This window comes from Pongo abelii, chromosome 1 (assembly GCF_028885655.2).
Source record: "Pongo abelii isolate AG06213 chromosome 1, NHGRI_mPonAbe1-v2.0_pri, whole genome shotgun sequence".
Taxonomy (NCBI): Eukaryota; Metazoa; Chordata; class Mammalia; order Primates; family Hominidae; genus Pongo; species Pongo abelii.
The window spans coordinates 80,504,475-80,526,910 of NC_071985.2; the positions used below are offsets into that span (position 1 = coordinate 80,504,475).

The 22,436-nt window shown below is 40.3% G+C and overlaps 1 protein-coding gene across 2 annotated transcripts in view; it reads left to right on the top strand.

Moving 5' to 3' along the window:
* The window catches only part of SELP (selectin P), a 42,589-nt gene that overhangs the window by 14,881 nt on the left and 5,272 nt on the right, over nucleotides 1–22,436 (top strand). The window contains exons 4-13 of one of the 2 annotated variants that reach the window (XM_054525710.1): nucleotides 2,856–2,963; nucleotides 3,438–3,623; nucleotides 4,151–4,336; nucleotides 4,879–5,064; nucleotides 6,858–7,043; nucleotides 9,405–9,590; nucleotides 13,320–13,505; nucleotides 19,348–19,533; nucleotides 20,390–20,599; nucleotides 21,650–21,835. In XM_054525710.1, the coding sequence (XP_054381685.1) occupies nucleotides 2,856–2,963; nucleotides 3,438–3,623; nucleotides 4,151–4,336; nucleotides 4,879–5,064; nucleotides 6,858–7,043; nucleotides 9,405–9,590; nucleotides 13,320–13,505; nucleotides 19,348–19,533; nucleotides 20,390–20,599; nucleotides 21,650–21,835 (1,806 nt within the window). The remainder of the gene's footprint in view (nucleotides 1–2,855; nucleotides 2,964–3,437; nucleotides 3,624–4,150; nucleotides 4,337–4,878; nucleotides 5,065–6,857; nucleotides 7,044–9,404; nucleotides 9,591–13,319; nucleotides 13,506–19,347; nucleotides 19,534–20,389; nucleotides 20,600–21,649; nucleotides 21,836–22,436) is intronic. The other variant, XM_063726584.1, reaches the window with a different exon arrangement.

Genomic DNA, 22,436 nt, shown 5'->3' on the forward strand with positions numbered 1-22,436 from the left:
TATTAGTTTATTTAGTTCATGTGTTATTTGTTCATTTAATATTAGTCACATTTAGTCCTCATGACAACTCCATCAATCAGGTTTTTCTACTACTCTTACTTTGCTGATGAGGGAAAGGCTCAGAGCTATTAAGTAATCTGCCCAGAGTTCTAAGCTAGTTGATGGTGGAGCCAGTTTCACACTCATGTTGATTCCAAAGTTGGTGTTTTTTAGCCATGTAAACTACCACATTCTTTGCTCTACATTTTTATGAGACAATTTGAGAATATAATCAAGGATTGTAAATGCTTTACAGTTTCTCTTCAACAACAACATATCTTTAGATCCATTGAACTTTGGTGGGAGGGTAGTGGTGGGGAGTGGGCAGGAAAGGAAAGAAGTAATTGAAGGTGAAATACTTCGAGTGTATTTTAATTCTCAACTTTACCAGTACCAGAGTAAGCAGACATTCCTGAAAGCTTGGTCTTCCTCTAGTCATGAGCCTAGTGTCAGAGCTGATTCCTTCTTTTTGATGTTGCTTCCCTGTCTAGCGGGGCCGGTCCTGTCCTTTGTAGCACATGAACACTGTGCTTAGGGATGGTATGGACTGCCCCGAGCAGGAAGGTTCTAAGTACTCTGAAGCTTCTTTGATAAATCATCTGCCATACATATTCTGAATTCTTTAGATTTTAAACACCTCTCCCTCAGAAGCCCTCAACAGTACACGTATGCAACAGAATACACAGAATAAAGCAAGCCTTCTACATTGTCCCCCTTCTCCCCAAGCCTCCTAGCTGAGGCAAAACATATCCATGAATGCATTATCATATAATCAGATCTACTTTATAAATAATGCATTTATATATAAATAAATTGATTAATGACCATATATTCATGGATCAGAATGGACATTACCAGGATATTAGCTCATCCTACTGCTCTCCCTGTCAGCTCTCTACCCCTTTCTGGGCTATGCCTCCCTAGAATTATCTCTTATCAGATAACCTTGACTGCCAGTAGCTGTTTCAATATGCCACTACTTCCCCTTCTCACCCAACCTTCAAAATCCATTTCTGCAAGACAGTCTTCCTCAATAAAGCATACCAAAAAAATTGCAAGGTAGAAAAAAGATAGAAAATTACTGGCATAAATGATGCCACTCCTCTAACCCGCAACAGTGGTAGACATCACTAATTAATACAACTTTACCTGAACACAGATGGGTTTTATCTCCACCAACACAGTACTCTAAGCAGCCACTACCATTGATTGTCATTTTGCCATCTAAGATGTAAAGGATGTAGAGAAGCATCAATTATCCATGGGAGATGAGAAATAGGCATATTTACTGTAATATGGAATTAAGTTTGATTGTTGGAATAATTCTCCACATGTCAGGAATTATTAGACCTCAGAGCAGGCTATCAAAAAAAGATTTATTCATTGAATCATCATGAATAAATCATCTTCTCCCTGGAGATCCAAAGGAATAGACAAATTGCTAACCTATCTATTCAGGAAACCCTGAAATGGGATAGAATACAGAACATTGTCTCTTTTTTTTCCCCTAGAGTTCTGAGATCCCAAGGAAGCTATAATTGGGGAAACATCTGTATGCTCCAAGAACATAGGGCAGGCAGGGGTTGCTACTGTAAGGCATTAAGACATTGGTGGGGTTAAGGTCAGGGAGCAAAGTGAATAGGATGTGGACCAAACCTGTATCCATTTAGCTGCCATTGCCTCCTACATCTTCTCTTTATTTGAACCCTTCCCAGTGTCTCAGTGCAGCTTCGCCAAATTCACTGGCTGCCATAGGAGTTTCTTCCTATAGACACTTGCATGGTTTATAGAATTTTGTATCTCAGAATTGAGAGGAAACACAGAGATCATGTAGCACAGCATATCCACATATGACATATGGATATCCTTTTGTAATATACTTCCAAGTGAACCAGCATGTGGACAGGGCTTAAGACAGAGGAAATAACCACCAGAAAACAGTTCAGCCACAGAACTTGTCCCCAACTATGACCTCATTAATAAAAACATTCTCAGTGCTTTCAAAGTATCAATTCTAATACTAATTCTCATCAAGGCATATACCCTCAAATACTTTATTGCAGGAAAGAAACCCTGGCCCTTCTCTATTCTGTCACCTGAGTGGCACTGTCTTGGTGAGGAGGACATGGCAGGTCAGCCATAGTCGGCACTGTCTTGGCCTGCTGTATTCAGACTCGTGAAACATCACCTTATAAGATTACTTGTCCTTTACCATGAGTAGGTCTTAAACATCTCATTTGGCTCCTCTGTTTCTCCACTGTAGGATTCTGGACATAGATTTGAAGCAAATGAAAGGTGAAAGGGTTTGGGCCCTAACACTGTGCAAGCTGAGCTCAGAGAAGTAACTTGCCTAAGGTCACACAGCAAGTAGGCAGCAGAGCCAGGATTTATATCACACCTCTGTGACCCCATGCCCCACATCTGGTGCCTAACCTCAATGCTGTAACACATGACATTGGGCTTCCATAATAAAACAACGCTTGGTTTGAAAACCACAACCCATTTTGTACCACATAGGGTTTCTCTGTCCACACATCTGTCAGTGGCTCCATTTGTCCCTCTGTGTCCACACACAACAATACCCTCCTTAGGAAACACCAAATGCAGTATGAAATGGGAGCGATGCAATACTCCAGCAGGCCCCTACAATGCTTTTCACAAGGAACAGGTTGGCTCTCTAGAAGGTACTGTGGTTCCCTCTTGTCTGGCTAGCTCAGTCCTATCTGAGAGGGGATGAGTCTGTGGTCAAAACGAGAATTCAGCCTTTCCTCACATCTGTGAATGTCCATGACTCTGACCTTTCCATATCTATGCAGCCTCCTGCCAGGACATGTCCTGCAGCAAACAAGGAGAGTGCCTCGAGACCATCGGGAACTACACCTGCTCCTGTTACCCTGGATTCTATGGGCCAGAATGTGAATACGGTGAGGCTTCCTTTTTGTTGATATTATTTTGGTTTTATGCTAGAGATGACGCCAAGAAGTAAATAAATCATGCTGAAGGCTCTCCAGTGAGAATAGGATGGTACCAGCCGCCCCCCAATAATCTGTCTCCTCCACTCAGTGTCCCTAGACGCACACTCTAGGTAAAAACATTTTATTCTTGGGAGAAAACATTGACTCGTAAATTTCAAAAAAGAAAAGAGAAAGGGAAAGGAAGCAAAACCAACAGAACACTTTCGGGCTAATTTTACTTGTTTGAAGTAAAAACTTGTGAAAGAACGACTATTTCCCAAGATGCAGCCAATACAAAGAAACCAAATAGAGATGGATAGCTTGGGTTAGAAGTTTAGAAAATTAGAGTTAAGAGGGTTACACAAATAGTTACAGCTCTCAGCAAACCTGACATTGCTGTTAATTCTACATGGAAAATAAAAATCACTATTTTGTCTCCTGCAGTGAGAGAGTGTGGAGAACTTGAGCTCCCTCAACACGTGCTCATGAACTGCAGCCACCCTCTGGGAAACTTCTCTTTTAACTCGCAGTGCAGCTTCTACTGCACTGACGGGTACCAAGTAAATGGGCCTAGCAAGCTGGAATGCTTGGCTTCTGGAATCTGGACAAATAAGCCTCCACAGTGTTTAGGTATGTAGACCTTATTCTTTTCATCCTCACTCACATAGAATTTTTGGGGAGAAGAGGACACAATGAGCTTTCTCCATTAAAAAATGTGAGAAATAATGACCACCTATGTTAGATGGAAAATTCTGGTTATCACTGTTAACTGTCAACCAGAGTAACATTAATTTCAATTTTCACGGTATTTTTTTATGGGTAGAGTGACTTAGTCAGTTTAATTGTTGATTCGCAGGCAAAAACATTACAAAGGGTCCCCCATTTCCCTTTGCTAATTGTAAAGTAAACAGGGTACAAAGATGAGGACTTAGGGGTTAAGTATTATTAATTTGATAATTTTACCTAACTTCTCTACATGAAAAAAAAGGGTGTTTGGATCTTCCCAAACAGCTATTGAAAATACCATTTAACCATTCTAGTGCATCACCCTGCCTGTCACTTTGGGAAGGTGTGACTGCTGCAGAATTTGAAGGCTTCCAAGGTGATGGACAAAATTTGTCCAAGGACTCACATTATTATTCTGTGGTTGGTTTTAGCTGCCCAGTGCCCACCCCTGAAGATTCCTGAACAAGGAAACATGACCTGCCTTCATTCTGCAAAAGCATTCCAGCATCAGTCTAGCTGCAGCTTCAGTTGTGAAGAGGGATTTGCATTAGTTGGACCGGAAGTGGTGCAATGCACAGCCTCGGGGGTATGGACAGCCCCAGCCCCAGTGTGTAAAGGTGAGTTTCAGGTAGTTGGGATGTATAATGTCCATTGCACCCAGTCCTTACTTAGTGCATAGATGAAATTGACCAGCTTATGGAGAAGCTGGCCTGAATTGCCAAAATTTAATTCTCTTCCTGCCTGCCATTCAGCTAGATTGGGTTCATCTGAGATAAGAAAGGAAAAAAATCCTTTCCTTCCCCAAACTCACAACCACAGGCAGTTTCAGAATGGGCTCATTCATAATTTCCACATAAGATTAGAAAGGGTGGCCTCTACATCTATAAGTGGACACTAGAAGACCTACTGAGAAAGGTTTATAGAAGTATAGGGAATAGAGGACATTAAGAATACAGCTTGGAGGAATCTTTGTTTTTAACAGACCCAGATCACCCTGGGAACTGGTAATCCAAGTCTGGACAAACATCATTAGGGTCTCTTGACCTTTACATCTTGCTAGCTCCACCTCCATTTCAGAGGTGGTTCCACCATTGCTCTCTATCTGTGGCTTTTCTCCTTTCTCAGTATCTTTCTCTTTATCCTTGATTATTCTCTCCAGCTGTGCAGTGTCAGCACCTGGAAGCCCCCAACGAAGGAATCATGGACTGTGTTCATCCACTCACTGCTTTTGCCTATGGCTCCAGCTGTAAATTTGAGTGCCAGCCTGGCTACAGAGTGAGGGGCTTGGACATGCTCCGCTGCATTGGCTCTGGACACTGGTCTGCACCCTTGCCAACCTGTGAGGGTAGGACTTTTTGTTAGCAACCTCCATTCTGTCCAAGAAGGAATCATGGCATGGTAGAGAGGCCAAGGGCTCTCAATGTTGGGGTGATCTCTTCTAAGTTCTTGCACTGGAGCAAGCTCTTCAACCTCCAGGAACCATGGTTTTCTCATCTGTGAAACGGAGCTAAGAATTGCAAGGTGCTTGTGAGGATTAAGTACATAAAAAGTATACAATTAAATAGCATGTATAAAGTACCTAGCATAGAGCTTCTGCCCTACTGACATATCCGAGGTATAGGACCATGTCATATACTTGAGAGGGAGTTGGGAGCAGCGGCTAAGGTGGCTAAAGAGAGTGATTCACCATGTAGTCTTTGAGGGTAGCCTTTGACAAAGAAGCAAAGGAAGGAACACTGCATCGAAAAAGTGTGTGATGCAATCCCAGGCAATTACATAATTCCACCAAAATGAATTCTCTGCAATTGCCTCACACCCTCAGTTTATAAGGTGGACAGTGGTAATGGCAGAATACGAAATTTACGATGGATTAGTGAATTCCCAGACCTAGATGACAAGCCCAACCCTGCTACTATCTAGCTATGAGACTTTAGAGAAGTCACTTAACACTTCTGAACCTCACTTTTCTTGCCTAAAATGTAAGAGAGAAGAGAGAAACACTAGAGGATTTTGGTGTTTTTGTTTGTTTGTTTGGTTGGTTGTTTTTGAGACAGAGTCTCACTCTGTCGCCCAGGCTGAAGTGCAGTGGCACGATCTCAGCTCACTGCAACCTCTGCCTCCCAGGTTCAAGCGATTCTCCTGCCTCAGCCTCCCGAGTAGCTAGGATTACAGGCAAATTTTTGTATTTTTAATAGAGACTAGGGTTTCACCATTTTGGCCAGGCTGGTCTCAAACTCCTGACCTCAAGTGATTCACTCACATCAGCCTCTCAAAGTGCTGGGATTATAGGTGTGAGCCATTGTGCCCAGCCGGATTTTTGGTTCTTAAATGCTCTGATTCTGTAAAAACCAGAGGTCAAAGCTCAGAGCAAAGAGGTAGTCTTTACACTTTGAAAAGTTTCAGGAACAGCCTAGAGATAAAATGCTTTATCAAGGAAGAGCATGAGGAAACCAATCTTTATCAGAACTGAGGTCACTCAGGGCTTAATTGTGCTCAGGAATTCACTTTGGCTGCACTCGCTTGGCAACTGAAGTCTGATTAGGATGACATCCTGTGTTCTAGAGACAAAGCCCGGTCAGGATCACTTTACAGGACTAGATAACAGTGTCAACAATAAGCTATGCTAGTCCAGCTTTTTTTTTTTTTTTCCTATAAGTCCAGCATTTTCCTGTATGTACTCTTTTCAGATTCAATTTCACAGATAATGTCAATATTTAATGAGCACTTTCAATGTACAAAACACTCTGCTCAGCTCCAGAATAAAACTACGAATGACAGAGCCCAACCTCGAGGAGACCATGGTATAATGGGGAAGAATGACAATCATGTATGAACAGCACAAGAACAGAGGCTGTGGGAGCACATTGCAGGGGCTTCTACACTCAGTTAAGGTGGGAAGGGAGGGCTTCCTAAGGAAAGGGAAGTCTAAGCTGAGACCTGAAGGGCAGGTGAGAGTGAGTCAGGCCAGGAGGGGCACGGGAAGGTGTTCCAGGCAGTCTCTCTTTTGGAAAATGGAGGTTTTAGGGCTCTGAACACACTGAAAATGTGGACAGGAAAGATATAGCATCCAGGAATTTTTTCTGAGGAAGAACCTGGCCCTTCCATTACCTGGCTTTAGAAGGTACCTTTTCCACTTAGCTATTTCGTGTGAGCCGCTGGAGAGTCCTGTCCACGGAAGCATGGATTGCTCTCCATCCTTGAGAGCATTTCAGTATGACACCAACTGCAGCTTCCGCTGTGCTGAAGGTTTCGTGCTGAGAGGAGCTGATATAGTTCGGTGTGATAACTTGGGACAGTGGACAGCGCCAGCCCCAGTCTGTCAAGGTACTGTAACAGTGGTAATGTTTTTCTGTGTGTCTCAGCTCATTAGAGGTATCAGCATCTGCACTGAGCATTGGCATGCCTCTATCAGATATTCACTGAGAACCTACTATGTGCCATGTCCTTTGTGCTTGGGACCAGGGATGAGATGAAATGGTGAGCAAAGCCAGTCTTAGGCACATGTCCACTATAGTATAGTCAAGGTGAGGGTTGCACTGATTGACACATATAGGGTGCATTGGAATGAAGAAGATGGGGCTTGGGGGAATAAATCATGCATGAGGAATAGCATGGGATGGGGAAGGGTAATGGACAAGGTGTTTAGTTCAGTCCTGTCACTTCCTGTCCTTAAGCTAGTGGTTTAGATTCTCTGAGGCTCTGTATCTTCTGTAAAATGGGGCTACTATCATCAGCCTTACCTACCTGCCTCACTAGTAGCTGTGAATTAATGTGTGTAAACGCAACTTTAAAACTCTTATAAGATTTATAGGGAAAATGATGATGATGATGATATGTTACCCTATAAATCACATGTCTGTGGTCTGATTTGACAAAATGATCCTCTTTCAATATGTTAGGTTTCTAATCTTTTGCTCTTATACTAAGGCACTCATGGGGGCGGGTGTGGTGATTCACAAGGATTATTATTTTTTTACAAGGAGTACCTCACACTAAAGTCATGTTCCAGAAGTGTAATATTGACATTTTGTGTTTTCATTTACGGAGACCTCTGAGCAATCTATGTGACTCCCCTGGGTTCCTAAGTATACCTTGATTTTAAAATGAGGCAGTGGTTTGAAAGCAAGTCTTGAAGAGATATTTGTGCACCCATGTTCATAGCACTATTAATCACAATAGTTAAAATGTGGAAGCAACCCAAACACCCATCAATGGATGAATGGATAAGTAAAAAGTATTCCACATACTTACAATGGAATATTATTCAACCTTAAAGAGGAAGTAAATTCTGACCTCTGCTACAAACATGAATGAACCTTGAAGACATTATGCTAAGTGAAATAAGCCATTATGAAAGGACAAATACAGTATGATTCCACTCATATGAGGAACTTAGAGTAGTCAAAGTCATAGAAACAGAAAGTAGAATGGTGGTTGCCAAGGGCTCGGTGGGAGAGGGAAATAGGGAGTTATGGTTTAATGGATATAGAGTTTCAGTTTGAGATGATGAAAAGAGTTTTGGAGATAAATAATGGTGATGGTGGCACAATAATATGAATGTACTTAATACACTGTGCTGTACACTTAATATTGGTGACATGGTAAATGGTAAATTAAATTTCATGCTATGTAAATTTCACTATAATAAAAAAATTGAACAGCAAAAAAAAAAAAAAAAAAACAAGAAGGCAATAGAATAGATGGCTGTGCACCATGATGCTGACACCTAATCTGAGTTATGGAATGTATTGTATATGTTATCTGGGAAAAAAAGACACAATGAGCTCTTTGACACACTTAAAAGGGATCATAAGGGATTATTCAAGCCATTGTTGTCTCCAGGAAGGTAAATGTCTAATCAAGAAAACATAGTTGGATATTCTCTTAAGTATCCAGAGATGTGGTCCCACTAACCCCCTTCATAGGCCTTCTGAATGTTTCCCACTCCTGAACTCAGGGTCTGCATGTGATGCAAAGCCTTAATGATATTATTACTATCTATTACTACCACTGCTACTAATATAGCAGCTAATGTTCATTGAGCACTTTCTATGATCTCAGTCTAACTCTGTGAGGTAGTTATAATTATTACTACCATTTTAAAGACGAGAAGAGACAACACATAGAATACATGTGCTCACTTCATATATGGTTATTTATTTTACATCTTTGAGATCATGGTGTATATTATTTTTATTCTGATTTTTTACTTAACATCATACATTGAGACCTCTCTCCTATCTTTCCAAGTTAAAATATATTATTTTTAGTGATGTTAACATTCTTTTCATGGATCCACCATCATTAATTTTCCACCCTCAATTAATGGCATTTGTGTTTGTTTTCAATATTCCGCTCTTACAAATAATGTCTTCACAAAAATGTCTAAATAGATTTTTTGGTATGCATCTTGATTACATACTTAGCATAAATTCTTGGGTCCAAAAGCATGATAACTTAAAAATTATTGATACATGTTGCCAAGATGCTCAACAAAGGTTTAGCATTGCCTGATAAAATCCTTCATGTGCCGTTATAATTAAATGACACTTTTTCTTATCTTCTATGTTAAACAAGCTCAATTCAGGAATCCCTGTTCTTGACACTAGAAAGAGTTAATGGCTCAAAAATCAATGAGTACATGTGTATTACTGTTTCTTTATTCCTTACTTCCTCACCCCTTAGCTTTGCAGTGCCAGGATATCCCGGTTCCAAAGGAGGCCCAAGTGAACTGCTCCCACCCCTTCGGTGCCTTTAGGTACCAGTCAGTCTGCAGCTTTACCTGCAATGAAGGCTTGCTCCTGGTGGGAGCAAGTGTGCTACAGTGCTTGGATACTGGAAACTGGGATTCTGTTCCTCCAGAATGCCAAGGTAAGAGTGTATTCTTTCTAACATCTTGGAAATAAATTGTAGGCAGTATTTTTAAAGGCTGGATTTTAGAGGTGAAAACTATGTAAGATCCACCTTGAAATATACTGGAAAATTAATAAATACTCTCACTCATCCTCTTGGCCTATAACCCAAGGATCCCAAATGCAAATGCCTCTGGGGGATAGGCAGATAACACAAGTGTCAGGATGTCTGGCCATAGGCAGTAGGGCATGGCCCTTGCTAACTCCTTATCAGGGTCTTTACCGAGACCTGAAGGCTCCTGTCACAAACCAGGTAAACTCTTCTCACCTGGCCAAAAATGGCATCTGGAAAGAAGACCAGGTGGAAAAAAATTTCTTCAGAGTGGTTGTCCCAAGACTGGTCTGGCACTTCCAGGAACCACAGGGTATAATGGTAAAGTGGGAGGGGCAGAATTTACAAGCACCCAGTTGCAAACACTCCAAGATCTGTATAAAATTGGAGAAATAGAATAAGGTGAAGAGTGATAGAAAAAAGAGAAAAACTAATCTGTGTACTGGAGGTTACAGGATTCTCAGAAGAAAGAAATGTGCAGATTCAGTATAAACATTCTATCTGCATTGTACTTGATATACATATATTTTTTGAGATGGAGTCTCACTCTGTCACCCAGGCTGGAGTGCAATGGCACAATCTCGGCCCACTGCAACCTCCGCCTCCTGGGTTCAAGCAATTCTCCTGTCTCAGCTTCCTGAGTAGCTGGGACTACAAGTGCCCACCACCATGCCCAGCTAATTTTTGTATTTTTGGTAGAGATAAGGTTTCACCATGTTGGCTAGGCTGGTCTCAAACTCCTGACCTCAGGTGATCTGCCTCTCTTGGCCTCCCAAAGTGCTGGGATTACAGGTGTGAGCCACTGCTCCCGGCCTTGTACTTGATATTTAACAAGCCAGTGTGCTCTGTCAGTATTGCAATATCTTGTATGAACTAGAACCGGTTCTAGTCATCCATGTTTGTGAATTGAAGGATAGACATATATTTTTTATATTCCCCAATCTTTTTCCCCCTCAGTGTATCCAATTCCTTAGTTAACTTTTATAGAAAATGCTGCTTTTTAAACGCAAGATTTTCATTTATAAAAATCTGCAGAAGTATAATAAAGAAATGAAAAAATATCCTCTTAAATACTCCTCTCCTAAAATAGACACTGTTAGGCTTCTGATATGAATTCTTCCAATATTTTCTCCACTTTTCCCCCTATGCAATTAATATTTTTATGATGTATATACAATTTTAACAATAAAGTTAAATGGGTAAAAGACTAGACAGTTCTACATTATTTGCCATACTTTTCACTTTGTATAGACTTTCAACATTTGAATGAAAGCAGGCAGATACATATTTTTTACTAAAAGGAAACCACTCACTATTCAGGTCACACAAAAGCATAATCACATACACACACACACACACACACACACACAACCCCCATTGTTAAGCTAGGTCAACAGTAAACGAATGAATGAATGAATGAATGAATGAATGAACAAATGAACAAGCAAACAGCAGAATTGAATGTCCTTCATCCCCAGGCACCAGAGAGGATGGCAAGCCCCTGGACTTAGGGTTGAGTGCACCTTCAGAGCTGGGTCTGGAGAGAACAGGGCGGGGCTGTGACCTTGCCCCTTAAGTGCTCATCCTGGCTACGTTGAAGTCTAGACATATCACAAAGTCCACACAACTTTGGGGAAGTTGTAGGAAGAACTGGGAATCCCTGAGGACAGTGATCACAGTGATTGAAACTCTTCCAGGCAAGCCTGGGTGGTGCAGGGCACAGATTACAGTTCATTGCTCCATACTGTCCTGCCTCTGGGTGTTTCACAGCAAGGAGGTTGCCACTCACCACGGCTTCCTGTGACCTTCCAGTTCCCTTCTGCTTTTAGTTCTTTATTTACTCTGAAGTTTCTCCTCTTGTTGTTGGGTGCACATCAAGTGAAATACCCAAATGTGGGCTGGGCAGGAAGGTACCATGCGGTGTGCAATCCTCTTGCTGTTGCAATACTTCTGAGAGAGTGTTATCAGACAATTTCCCTTTTTAATGTCCTCCCACCCCTCCACATCTACCCCTGCTGTCAGAAGGCAAAGCCACAAAAGAGCTGGAAATGGGCTCTGTGGTACCAACATCCTCACCCACACCCTTTCCCCCATAGGTTCTTGCAGTTTATAGGCTTCTTGAGTTGTGTCTTCTTCAGCCCCACATACACGCTTACTACAGAAATACTTTTCAACTAGAAGAAAAGAACCAGATCTTTGGACAAGTTGATCAGATTGAAAGGAATGTAGTTAGAGAGAGGAAGGAATGAAGGGAAGAGAAAGGTATAGAAAGTGTTCTTGAAACCTCATGCTGTTTAAGTCAGTGGCTGAAAAATGACCCTAGGAGCAAGGACTTTATGTCTAAAACACCAAAAGCAATGGCAACAAAAGCCAAAATCGACAAATGGGATCTAATTAAACTAAAGAGCTTCTGCACAGCAAAAGAAACTACCATCAGAGTGAACAGGCAACCTACAAAATGGGAGAAAATTTTTGCAACCTACTCATATGACAAAGGGCTAATATCCAGAATCTACAATGAACTCAAACAAATTTACAAGAAAAAAAAAAAACAACCCCATCAACAAGTGGGCAAAGGATATGAACAGACACTTCTCAAAAGAAGACATTTATGCAGCCAAAAGACACATGAAAAAATGCTCATCATCACTGGCCATCAGAGAAATGCAAATCAAAACCACAATGAGATACTGTCTTACACCAGTTAGAGTGGCGATCATTAAAAAGTCAGGGAACAACAGGTGCTGGACAGGATGTGGAGAAATAGCAACACTTTTACACTGTTGGTGGGACTGTAAACTAGTTCAACCATTGTGGAAGTCAGTGTGGCGATTCCTCAGGGATCTGGAACTAGAAATACCATTTGACCCAGCCATCCCATTACTGGGTATATACCCAAAGGATTATAAATCATGCTGCTATGAAGACACATGCACATGTATGTTTATTGCGGCACTATTCACAATAGCAAAGACTTGGAACCAACCCAAATGTCCAACAATGATAGACTGGATTAAGAAAATGTGGCACATATGCAAGGATTATCCTTTCTCCCATTTCGAAGATAAAGCAACTGAGGCTCAGAAAGGTTATTGTCTAGTGATAGATTGCTAGCAAGTAACAGAGCCAAAATTTGGAGGCAGATTTCACCACTTGGTTGGGAAAGGAGGAAGAAAGTATTTTCCTCCATTTCTGTGTTTCCAATCACTTGTCATTGTTTTCTGGTAAGGTCATTAGGGGTGTTTCTGAAGAAGGTATCAAGGGAGAAACCACTTCCACTCCTCTCTAGAAGCAATAAAAATGAGTTGCACCACTATCCTCCCAAACAGAGCACCAGCTTCCTTTAAAAATCACCTCTAAAGCTGTTTGTGATTGAGCACTTCAGGATGTCAATCAACTGTAAGCTGCTGCTATTTTACACCTCTACAACCTCTAACTGATGATAAAGCATCATGAAATTCAAACAATCACTTTTAGCCAAATACCATCATTGTATATTAATCACACACACACACACACACACAGAGAGAGAGAGAGAGAGAGGGAGGGAGAAAGTGAGGGATAGAGAGTTACAGAGTTCAGGTTGCTGAATTATAAAATAATCTCTTCTTTTCTCCTCTGCTATGCCCATGATAGCCATTCCCTGCACACCTTTGCTAAGCCCTCAGAATGGAACAATGACCTGTGTCCAACCTCTTGGAAGTTCCAGTTATAAATCCACCTGTCAATTCACCTGTGATGAGGGATTTTCTTTGTCTGGACCAGAAAGATTGGATTGTACTCGATCGGGACGCTGGACAGACTCTCCACCAACATGTGAAGGTAGGCTGTGGGTCTGTCCTTTCTTATGGCTTTTAAGATGACATCAAAGAATGGAGAATCATCAGGGATTTATATAAAAGTGTTCTTGAGCTGAAGCAAACAACACTCTCCACAACAATGGTAATCTAGATAAAAAAGTTCTCCCTCTCTTTAAATAATATTTTAATAGCTTTAGTTAAATATTCCACAGTTTCAAGAACATCCTGGCCAACATGGTGAAACCCTGTTTCTACTAAAAATGCAAAAAATAGCTGGGCATGGTGGTGCATGCCTGTAGTCCCAGCTACTTGGGAGGCTGAGGCAGGAGAATCGCTTGAACCCGGGAGGTGGAGGTTGCAGTGAGGTGAGATTGCGCCATTGCCCTCCAGCCTGGTAACAGAGCGAGACTCCGTCTCAAAAAAAAATTGCACAGTTTCAGGAAGTGTTTTCATGTCATAGCATTTCTGTTTACCACAATTCTAAAATAATAAGGAAATGCAGTATCATCTCATTTTATAGATAAGGAAGAGACACAGGCTTAAAGAGGTTAAATAATTCGTCCAGGGTCACACTGTTAGTAAGTGAAAAGGCTCAGCTCTATGTCACTGAAAGTTTTACTTCCTTACAGAGTCTTTTTCAGCTACATTCTTCATTTCTTCATTCCTACACTCACCTTCAACTGAGCACTATTAAATCCCAGCCACAGACCTTATTTAGGGATGGGTGAGATTTAACCCTAGCATAACTATGTGTGCACTTCCCTCCTCTGTCCACTTCTATATTGAATATAAGCTTCTTGAAGGTAGGAGCTGTGCCTTCTTCATCTTTATACCCCTTGCAGCAGCTAGACAGAATAAAAATGGGTGTGTGTGACAAATATCTGTTGAATTGAAGCTGATCATTTACCAGTAAAATTTACTCAAACACAAGCTTTGGTAATTTAGTGGAATTCTCAAAGGCAGGGGCCAGATCTTATCTGTCTTTAATTCCCCTGAGACATCTGACTGGCAAAGTATCTAGTATATTTTATGTTCTAAAATAGAAGTGCACTGAATTAATTAATTCATAGCTCCTGTTTAGTTGCAAAAGGTACTATTGTTCTAATGTATTGTTCAGTGTAGAGTTACTAATAATGAGACCAGCGATAATTGGTAATAATTATTGCTTAATGTAGGACCACCTATTTCATAAGCATCATCACATTCAATCCACACAAATAACCCTTAAGTTAGTTATTACTATGCCCATTTTAAAGGTGAAGAAACCGAGGCTTTTAGAGGTTAAGTAGCTGGCAAAGGTCATATAGCTAGAAGTATGGAGACAGGATGCAAACCCAGGCCTAGTCTGATTACGGGGCTAGTGTTTTGACCACTGAACTACACTATCACCCAGTGGCAGAGCTTCTGAACCCCGGGTAAGTCACTTGTGAATTTACCCTTTTCCACTCCACAGATTGCAGCTATAACTGCTGAATGAACTTTAGAAATGGCAGCGCCTGGTGATCAGATGAGAGAATATGTTGGTAGAAATCTATTCGTGTTACACGAAAACAGCTAAAATATTATTTATTCCTTCCTGTGGAATGAGCACTAGATTAATATCCAAAGACTTGTATTGCTCTCTCTCCAAGTCATGTGCCATTAGGAAAGTCTTGTCACACCCTTAGGCTCCCATTTTCTCAATTCCAAAAGGAGAGGAGTGGACAAGACCATCTTTGAGGTCGCTTCCCTGGCCAAGAATTCTGCAGGGTGAAAGACATAAAATGCTACCATCTGCTGTCAAAAAGATATACTACAAGTTCCCTGAGAATTCTAGAACATTTATGGAGGAAAGCATTTGGGCTTGTGCTTTTTCACTCATTCATTTATTCCTCACTCTCTTATTAATTTATTCCATTGACATTTGTCATAAGTTCTATTTTCCCACATTTTAAGGCTAAAGAATATTAAAAAAAAACCTTTAAAAATCTCATTCACATTTTAAATCATGTAGGCAACCAACATGGCTGCTAAATCTGTAATCTCTAAAGCCCTTGCTTCCCCTCACTCCTTTTCAGCCCCCCTTTCTCTGCAGGAGGAGGCATTTGCCTCCCACTTTGCAGGCCCAGTCTCCACTCGCTGTCAAGACCCAACCCTGACCATGAACAGCAGCTTTAACCCACTATGGCCCTTGGAATTATCAACCTTGACTGATCCTGATCTTGAGCCCTGGTTTTTGCACTTGTGTTTCTTCTTTGTTCTCCAAATTTATGCTCTAAATTTAGGCAAATAGTTCCTCTTATTTTCCCATATGCCTGAACCCATTAATTCTTAACCCTCAGCACTGCCCCCTAGAACTCCAATTTTCACATAGTGTTTTGCAGAGTTCTAGGATACATCAGATGGACTCAGGGGCCTCCAAGTAAGCAGAAGCAGTGTGGCAGGAGGAGTTCTCAAGCTGTCTCTTCAGAGTGCAATGTGAGATTTCATTTTGGGGGATGGCTCTACAGATAGTTCCACTTTAGTTAGAATGCCGGTTCCCTGGGCCCTCTGGGATGTGGCCTCTGCCTAGTTGTTCCTCAGTATCTGCAGGGGGAACTGGTTCCAGGACTCCCTGCAGATACCAGAATCCCCAGATGCTCAAGTCACTTATATAAAATGGCATAATATTTGCATATAACCTACATACATTCTCCTTTAGACTTTTAAATCATCTTTAGATTACTTATAATACCTAATGTAAAGCCCACACATCACTTCATCTGCATGGATTCAACATACTCAGCACATGGCAAATTCAAGTTTTGCTTTTTGGAACTTTATAGAATTTATTTTTTTCTGAATGATCCATGATGAGTTGAATCCATAGATGCAGAACCCTTGGATACAGAGGGTCGGTTATTTTTCAGCCTTATCTCTGCCTTTGCCCTTTAGGACCTGAAGTCCTTTTCATGAGCCTAAGCAGTGCTTGAGGTTCTTGTACCAACTTTGATGATGCCACCTGCATGACGGATTGCTTGTACACAGTTTCTGTATCCCTCCTGTCCCTGCCTGTTGGACCACTTTCATGATACAGACTACTGAATTCCTAATCCCTTAACACTGTCTGTCATTGATCCTCTGGTGACCATGTTTGGCTGCTGAACCCAACTCCTAATGTCTATTTTCACTGTGTGGGGAGGGGTCCTGGTTCCAAGTCCCAACCTCAACTCTGCTCTTCTGCCATGTGCCTGCTTACTCGTGTCCTAAAATATGGTGAACTGGTGCCCCCTAAAACTCTTGCCCAGCTGACATCTCCATTTTTTTCTTCATTCCCCCAACATTTCTCTGAATCCGTGGGGCTTCCTAGTTTTATTTCTAAAGTTTGAGTTTACAATATTCAACTCAGTTACATTTATTATTTATACTATATCTTCTTTCCAGAAAATTATTGAGAAAACTCTATCAAACTCAATAAAATGATATAATAAAAGGAAACAGATAATTTACTAAATCTATTTGAAATAATATAAATCAATATATTTAAGAATTCAGATGCAATCATGTATACTTCCTTGATGGACTATAGAAAAACACCAATGAATACCCATATGTGATAGAACTGCCTTGGTAGTCAGTGAAAATAGAACACTAAGCGTGCAATAAATGCAACCCCTATCTGTTTTCTATTTTTGTAATTATTCAGGAGTTTGTTTGTTTTTTTTTTTGCCAAAGTTTTAGAGTAGGCTCAAGAATATGACCACTTCTCAAAGTTATGCACAAAAGTCATTCCTGGGTATAACTCTTTTCCTGCATCTGCACTAATCTCCATTCCAGCAGCATCCTTGATAACTCCACAAATGTCATTCATCCCATGTTTGCTGAGTGCCCACCATATGCCGGGTCTGGGTTAGGCTTCCATGTAACTCATCTAGGCTGCCCCTCAAACAGGTAAACCCGCTTCTTTACATGATCCAGAGCCAAATTCTTAGTATGTAAGGGTCAAGGTTAATTTTTACCTGAGAGGGTTCAGAGACTTTTATAAATATGAAAGCCTGGATTTGTAACCTTGGCTGAGCATGACTGATAAGACTGAAACCAAAGCACTATCCCCCAAATGAATTGAATGCTGTAGTAATTCTGATTTTATACTAGGGCCCCCTTCAGTTAATTTTTAAAAACAGTAATTCCTCTTGTTTCTTTTCAAACCAGGTAGGAATACCTTTTAGAATGCATTTAAATTAAATTGTATTCATTACTGTATTCATTCAATTCATAAGTATTTGTAGAACCCCTCCTATGTGTCAGGCCCTGTTCTCTGGGACACAGTGTTCAAAGAATTGACAAGGTCCCTGCTTTCCTGCAGCTGACATTATACATATTCTTCAGTTTAAAGTTGTAATTCTGGGAGATTATGAAAAAGTTGTTTTTGTGAAAATGTTCACAGATGACTTCGTGTCTAGGACTTACACCAGTAGACGTTTCAAAAATGTTTAGTAAATTGACTTGACGTGTCAGATATGAAGTTGTTAATTACTCAACAATTTGAGAGTACTGAACTGAAATTCACTGTGTTACTTTGGCTATTTGAATGGATTCATGCAATAAGAATCCATAATCCTTCAATGAATAGCTCGTTACTGAAAAATACATGGGCCAATATGTAAAAGCCAAATACTGTACATCGGTTTTCCATGAGGGAGCACATCGGTCTTGAAGAGGTTTGTAAAAATCAAACTAGCTAAGTAAATGAGACTTATCTAACTAAGGTATTGTTTTCAGAATAGCCTTAGATTTTTTAAAGAAAGAATAGTCACTTCATTTGTCAATAACCCAACATTTATTGATAAATAACAGTCTTACATTAGAGAATCTAATGGGGAGAAAGGAATAATGCTAAGAAAATATGTAACTGCAATAATTTGTAAAAATACTTTTGGGGGTAAATCGTTAATTAAAATTTAAATTCATTTATTCATTCACTTGGCAAGTGGTTACTGAGCACTGCCTCTTGAGATCCTGGGATGGGAATTATGGAAGACTCAAGGATGAATGATTCTTGGGTTTTAGACACTTTCCATCCAGTAGAAGAGTGAGGGTATGACATGTGACATGACAGCACATGAGTTCAGACAAAAAGTTGAAGAATTCAGAGGAGAAGAGTTCAGGCTGTGGTGATCAGCAGTCTTCGAGAGGTTACGAGTTAAATCCTGGAGGATTAGTGGGATTTTACCCCATGAAAATGGAAAAATTCTCAGGGGAATGTGAGCCAAGAACCAGAAGCAATAACACACAAAGTCGCTTCAGGGAATTCCAAGAAACTAATCTATTTTGACCAGGAGGTTTTGAGTTTTCCTGTGTTATCTGGATGGGTGGTATTAAAATACAACAGCAAAATAAACAAAACAATTAGCGAGGAGATTCAAATGGAAGAAATAGTTTAAGGCAGAAAGCAGTCATTGCAGTTTTAGGTGTGTTGAATTTGAGGAGATGGCATGATATATGGGAGCAAGTATTCTCAGGCAAGAGGAAGGGTGGAAATGAAATCCTGGATTGCACCCATTCAAATAAAATAGAGGGAGCTGCGGCAGGCTACGAGGTCTCTGAAGCAGAGGGTGTAGAGAAAATAGGGTGACATTGTAAGTTCTTGAGTATGGCTGCCTAAATCTTTGACTTCTTTGTCTTCATGACTTATACCTATACTCCTCTCTGTAAGCTCACCATCCTTCCACTGCCCTTTGCAGCAAATGACCTACATGATATGTTGTGGAATGCTGCTGCCTAGCAAAACACCTGGAATATAGGTGCTTAATAAATATTTTTTGAATATATAAGTGAAAACTTTATGTAACACAGAACTTCTGAATAAACTTGGACATTGTGACACTCTTAATTTGATACTCTAGCCATCAAGTGCCCAGAACTCTTTGCCCCAGAGCAGGGCAGCCTGGATTGTTCTGACACTCGTGGAGAATTCAATGTTGGCTCCACCTGCCATTTCTCTTGTAACAAGGGCTTTAAGCTGGAGGGGCCCAATAATGTGGAATGCACAACTTCTGGAAGATGGTCAGCTACTCCACCAACCTGCAAAGGTAATAATATGTACTTACTAAGACAATTCTACTTTTGGAAATTTATTTCACAACAACAAACAATTATCTAGTTCTTATATGTGAACTAGATAATTGTATATGTTACCATTATTTGGGTTTAGCAAACAGCTGAAGGATTTTAAAATGTCTACGGAGTGACAGGATATTTTTATGTTTGTGAATAAAAAATATATTGATTCTTAAGCAGGAATTTTGTTTCATGGCTTCTTTTTTTGAATGAGCTTTGTTGAGCGAACTGAATGGTCTCCATCAATTTATTGCTGAGAGAAACAGATAATACTGGGGTAGAGTCACTGGTCCAGTTTTTCAAATCTAGGAATTGAGGTGCAGAGAGGTCAATCATCATCTTCCTGCCACATGTCAAGTTAATGACAAAGCTGGTGGGATCATTCAAATGGAAGAAATAGTTTGAGACAGAAAGCAATCATTGCAGTAAATTTCAACTTTCACATTGAGCTTTAGTCAAAGAACAGTACCACTTCCCAATAAAGCAGGGTTGGGCAGGCAGTTGGCCCATGTATATTTGGCTTTCTGCTGAATTTCTTATATTTCTGTACCATTTTTTGCTTCTTTTTAAAATAGCAATAACAATGACTCCTCTGATTTCTTCTCTTGGCCAGGAGAATCAGCTCCTCAAGGATGCTTTTTAATAATTTTCCTCATCTGGTTTTCTGTCTCTGACACGGATAGTTTTTCTCAACTTCCTTAAATAGCTCTTGCTAGAGCCTCCCTTGTTATGAAGGCAGTGAAAAGTAGTTATTCCAGATTAGCCTTAACTCTGTTAACACTTCTTTTAATTGGGAGCTCTCTGAATTGAAACATTTTCTCACAACAGGCATAGCATCACTTCCTAGTCCAGGGGTGCAATGCCCAGCCCTCACCACTCCTGGGCAGGGAACCATGTACTGTAGGCATCATCCGGGAACCTTTGGTTTTAATACCACTTGTTACTTTGGTTGCAACGCTGGATTCACACTCATAGGAGACAGCACTCTCAGCTGCAGACCTTCAGGACAATGGACAGCAGTAACTCCTGCATGCAGAGGTAAGGTGATAAAGGAGCAGGCGGTTCTGAACCTGCCTTCCTGCAAGTACTTAAGCTAGCCACTGTGCCTGTATGTTGAAGTCTCACCCAACCACAACCACTACTCCAAGTGTCATCTCCCTTATGAAATCCACACCAATCCCAATTAGAAGTAATGTGTCACAGGCATTTCACTTCTGCCCTTCCTCATGTCACAAGCTAAAGCTAATACACAAGTACTCAGAGACTTAAAGGAAGAAACATTTGCAGATGTCCAAGATGTGTTAGAAAAATAGGCATAATAAATGTAAAACCTGCTATAGAAATTGGTAAATTAGAAGTTGCATATTACGTGACAGTATAAACATTCCATATTTTCATAATAATTTGAACCTAAATAAAAAGTTAAGCCGTACATGATATTTCCTGAAGAGCTATCACCCTACACATAAAGCATTGAGACCTATGTTTCTTTCATTTTTGTATCCTCCACAAAACATAGCACAGTGCATTGCAAATGTCACTACTGATAAATAACATTTATTTGAATTAAATCTAATTTCCTGACCTTTAATTTCCTATCCATAAATTAGAAAGAATAACCCTGAAGTTCCCTGAAAATGTAGTTTAAGGAGGATGACAGTCTACTTCTTTCAAACTTCCAGTGTCCAGATATGCTGAACACTTATTAAGTATTTTAATAAACACATACTGACATGCCAGTTGATCACAAATGTAGTAATAACATTTAGACTAATAGTATTTTTAAGAACCAAAATTTTGTAAATAGTATATTTTGAGGCAAGATTTATCAATGCATTAGCAGATATTTGTCAGATGCTACTATGTGCCCATCTTTGCATCTTGGTTCTTTGGCTATCACCCTTTGAGAGAATATTTTCATATATGTGCTGTTAGAAGAGCTACTGTGAATATTGGAAGTGGCTCATATCCTTTCTGACCTTTTACATTCTGCCTCATTTATTGGCAACGTTAGGTTACAAAAGAAACTATAATCTCTTTTACCTTCAACCCATATGTTGTTTCTCTTGCATTCTTTCTTTTCTGCAGCTGTGAAATGCTTAGAACTACATGTTAATAAGCCAATAGCGATGAACTGCTCCAACCTCTGGGGAAACTTCAGTTATGGATCAATCTGCTCTTTCCATTGTCTAGAAGGCCAGTTACTTAATGGCTCTGCACAAACAGCATGCCAGGAGAATGGCCACTGGTCAACTACCATGCCAACCTGCCAAGGTACAATTTTCATGTGGGTTAAGAAGTGACTTTGATGTGGAAAATAACAAAATCAGTGTTTCTTCTCTGTCTTTCTCATAGTGGTCTTGCTTTCCATCCCTGGGTTTCCCCCTGCATAAAAAGTGTTTCACAGTGAATCAGGCAGGATCTCCTTGCCTTATAGAGTAGTGGAAATTAAATCCAGTGACTGTGTAGGTAATCACCCCTCCTTTTCAGTGTTCAATTTGTGAAATGAAACCTTTCGCTTCATTATAATCTCTGTTTAACAGACCTTGAAGTTTCAAAATGTTTTAAACTGGGAGTTATTTCATGCAGATTTCTAATTTATTATCTCAGAAGACCTTTGCTTACCACCTAACTCTAAAAACCTCCTAGCAGATCTGCCTTAATTTCCATCTGTTTGCAAGGTATATTTCAGCCCCCTATTTTTTCCCCTCATAGCTTGTCGTGACTACCTTTTGTTACATAACTGAATCTTTGCCAAAAAATTACGCAATTTATTTTATTTGCCTAAACTTACATGTATAGGCTTCTTATGTCTACAATTTAATTTCTTTTATTGGGACCTTACCCTAATTCTTTTGGAAATTACAGTTTATAT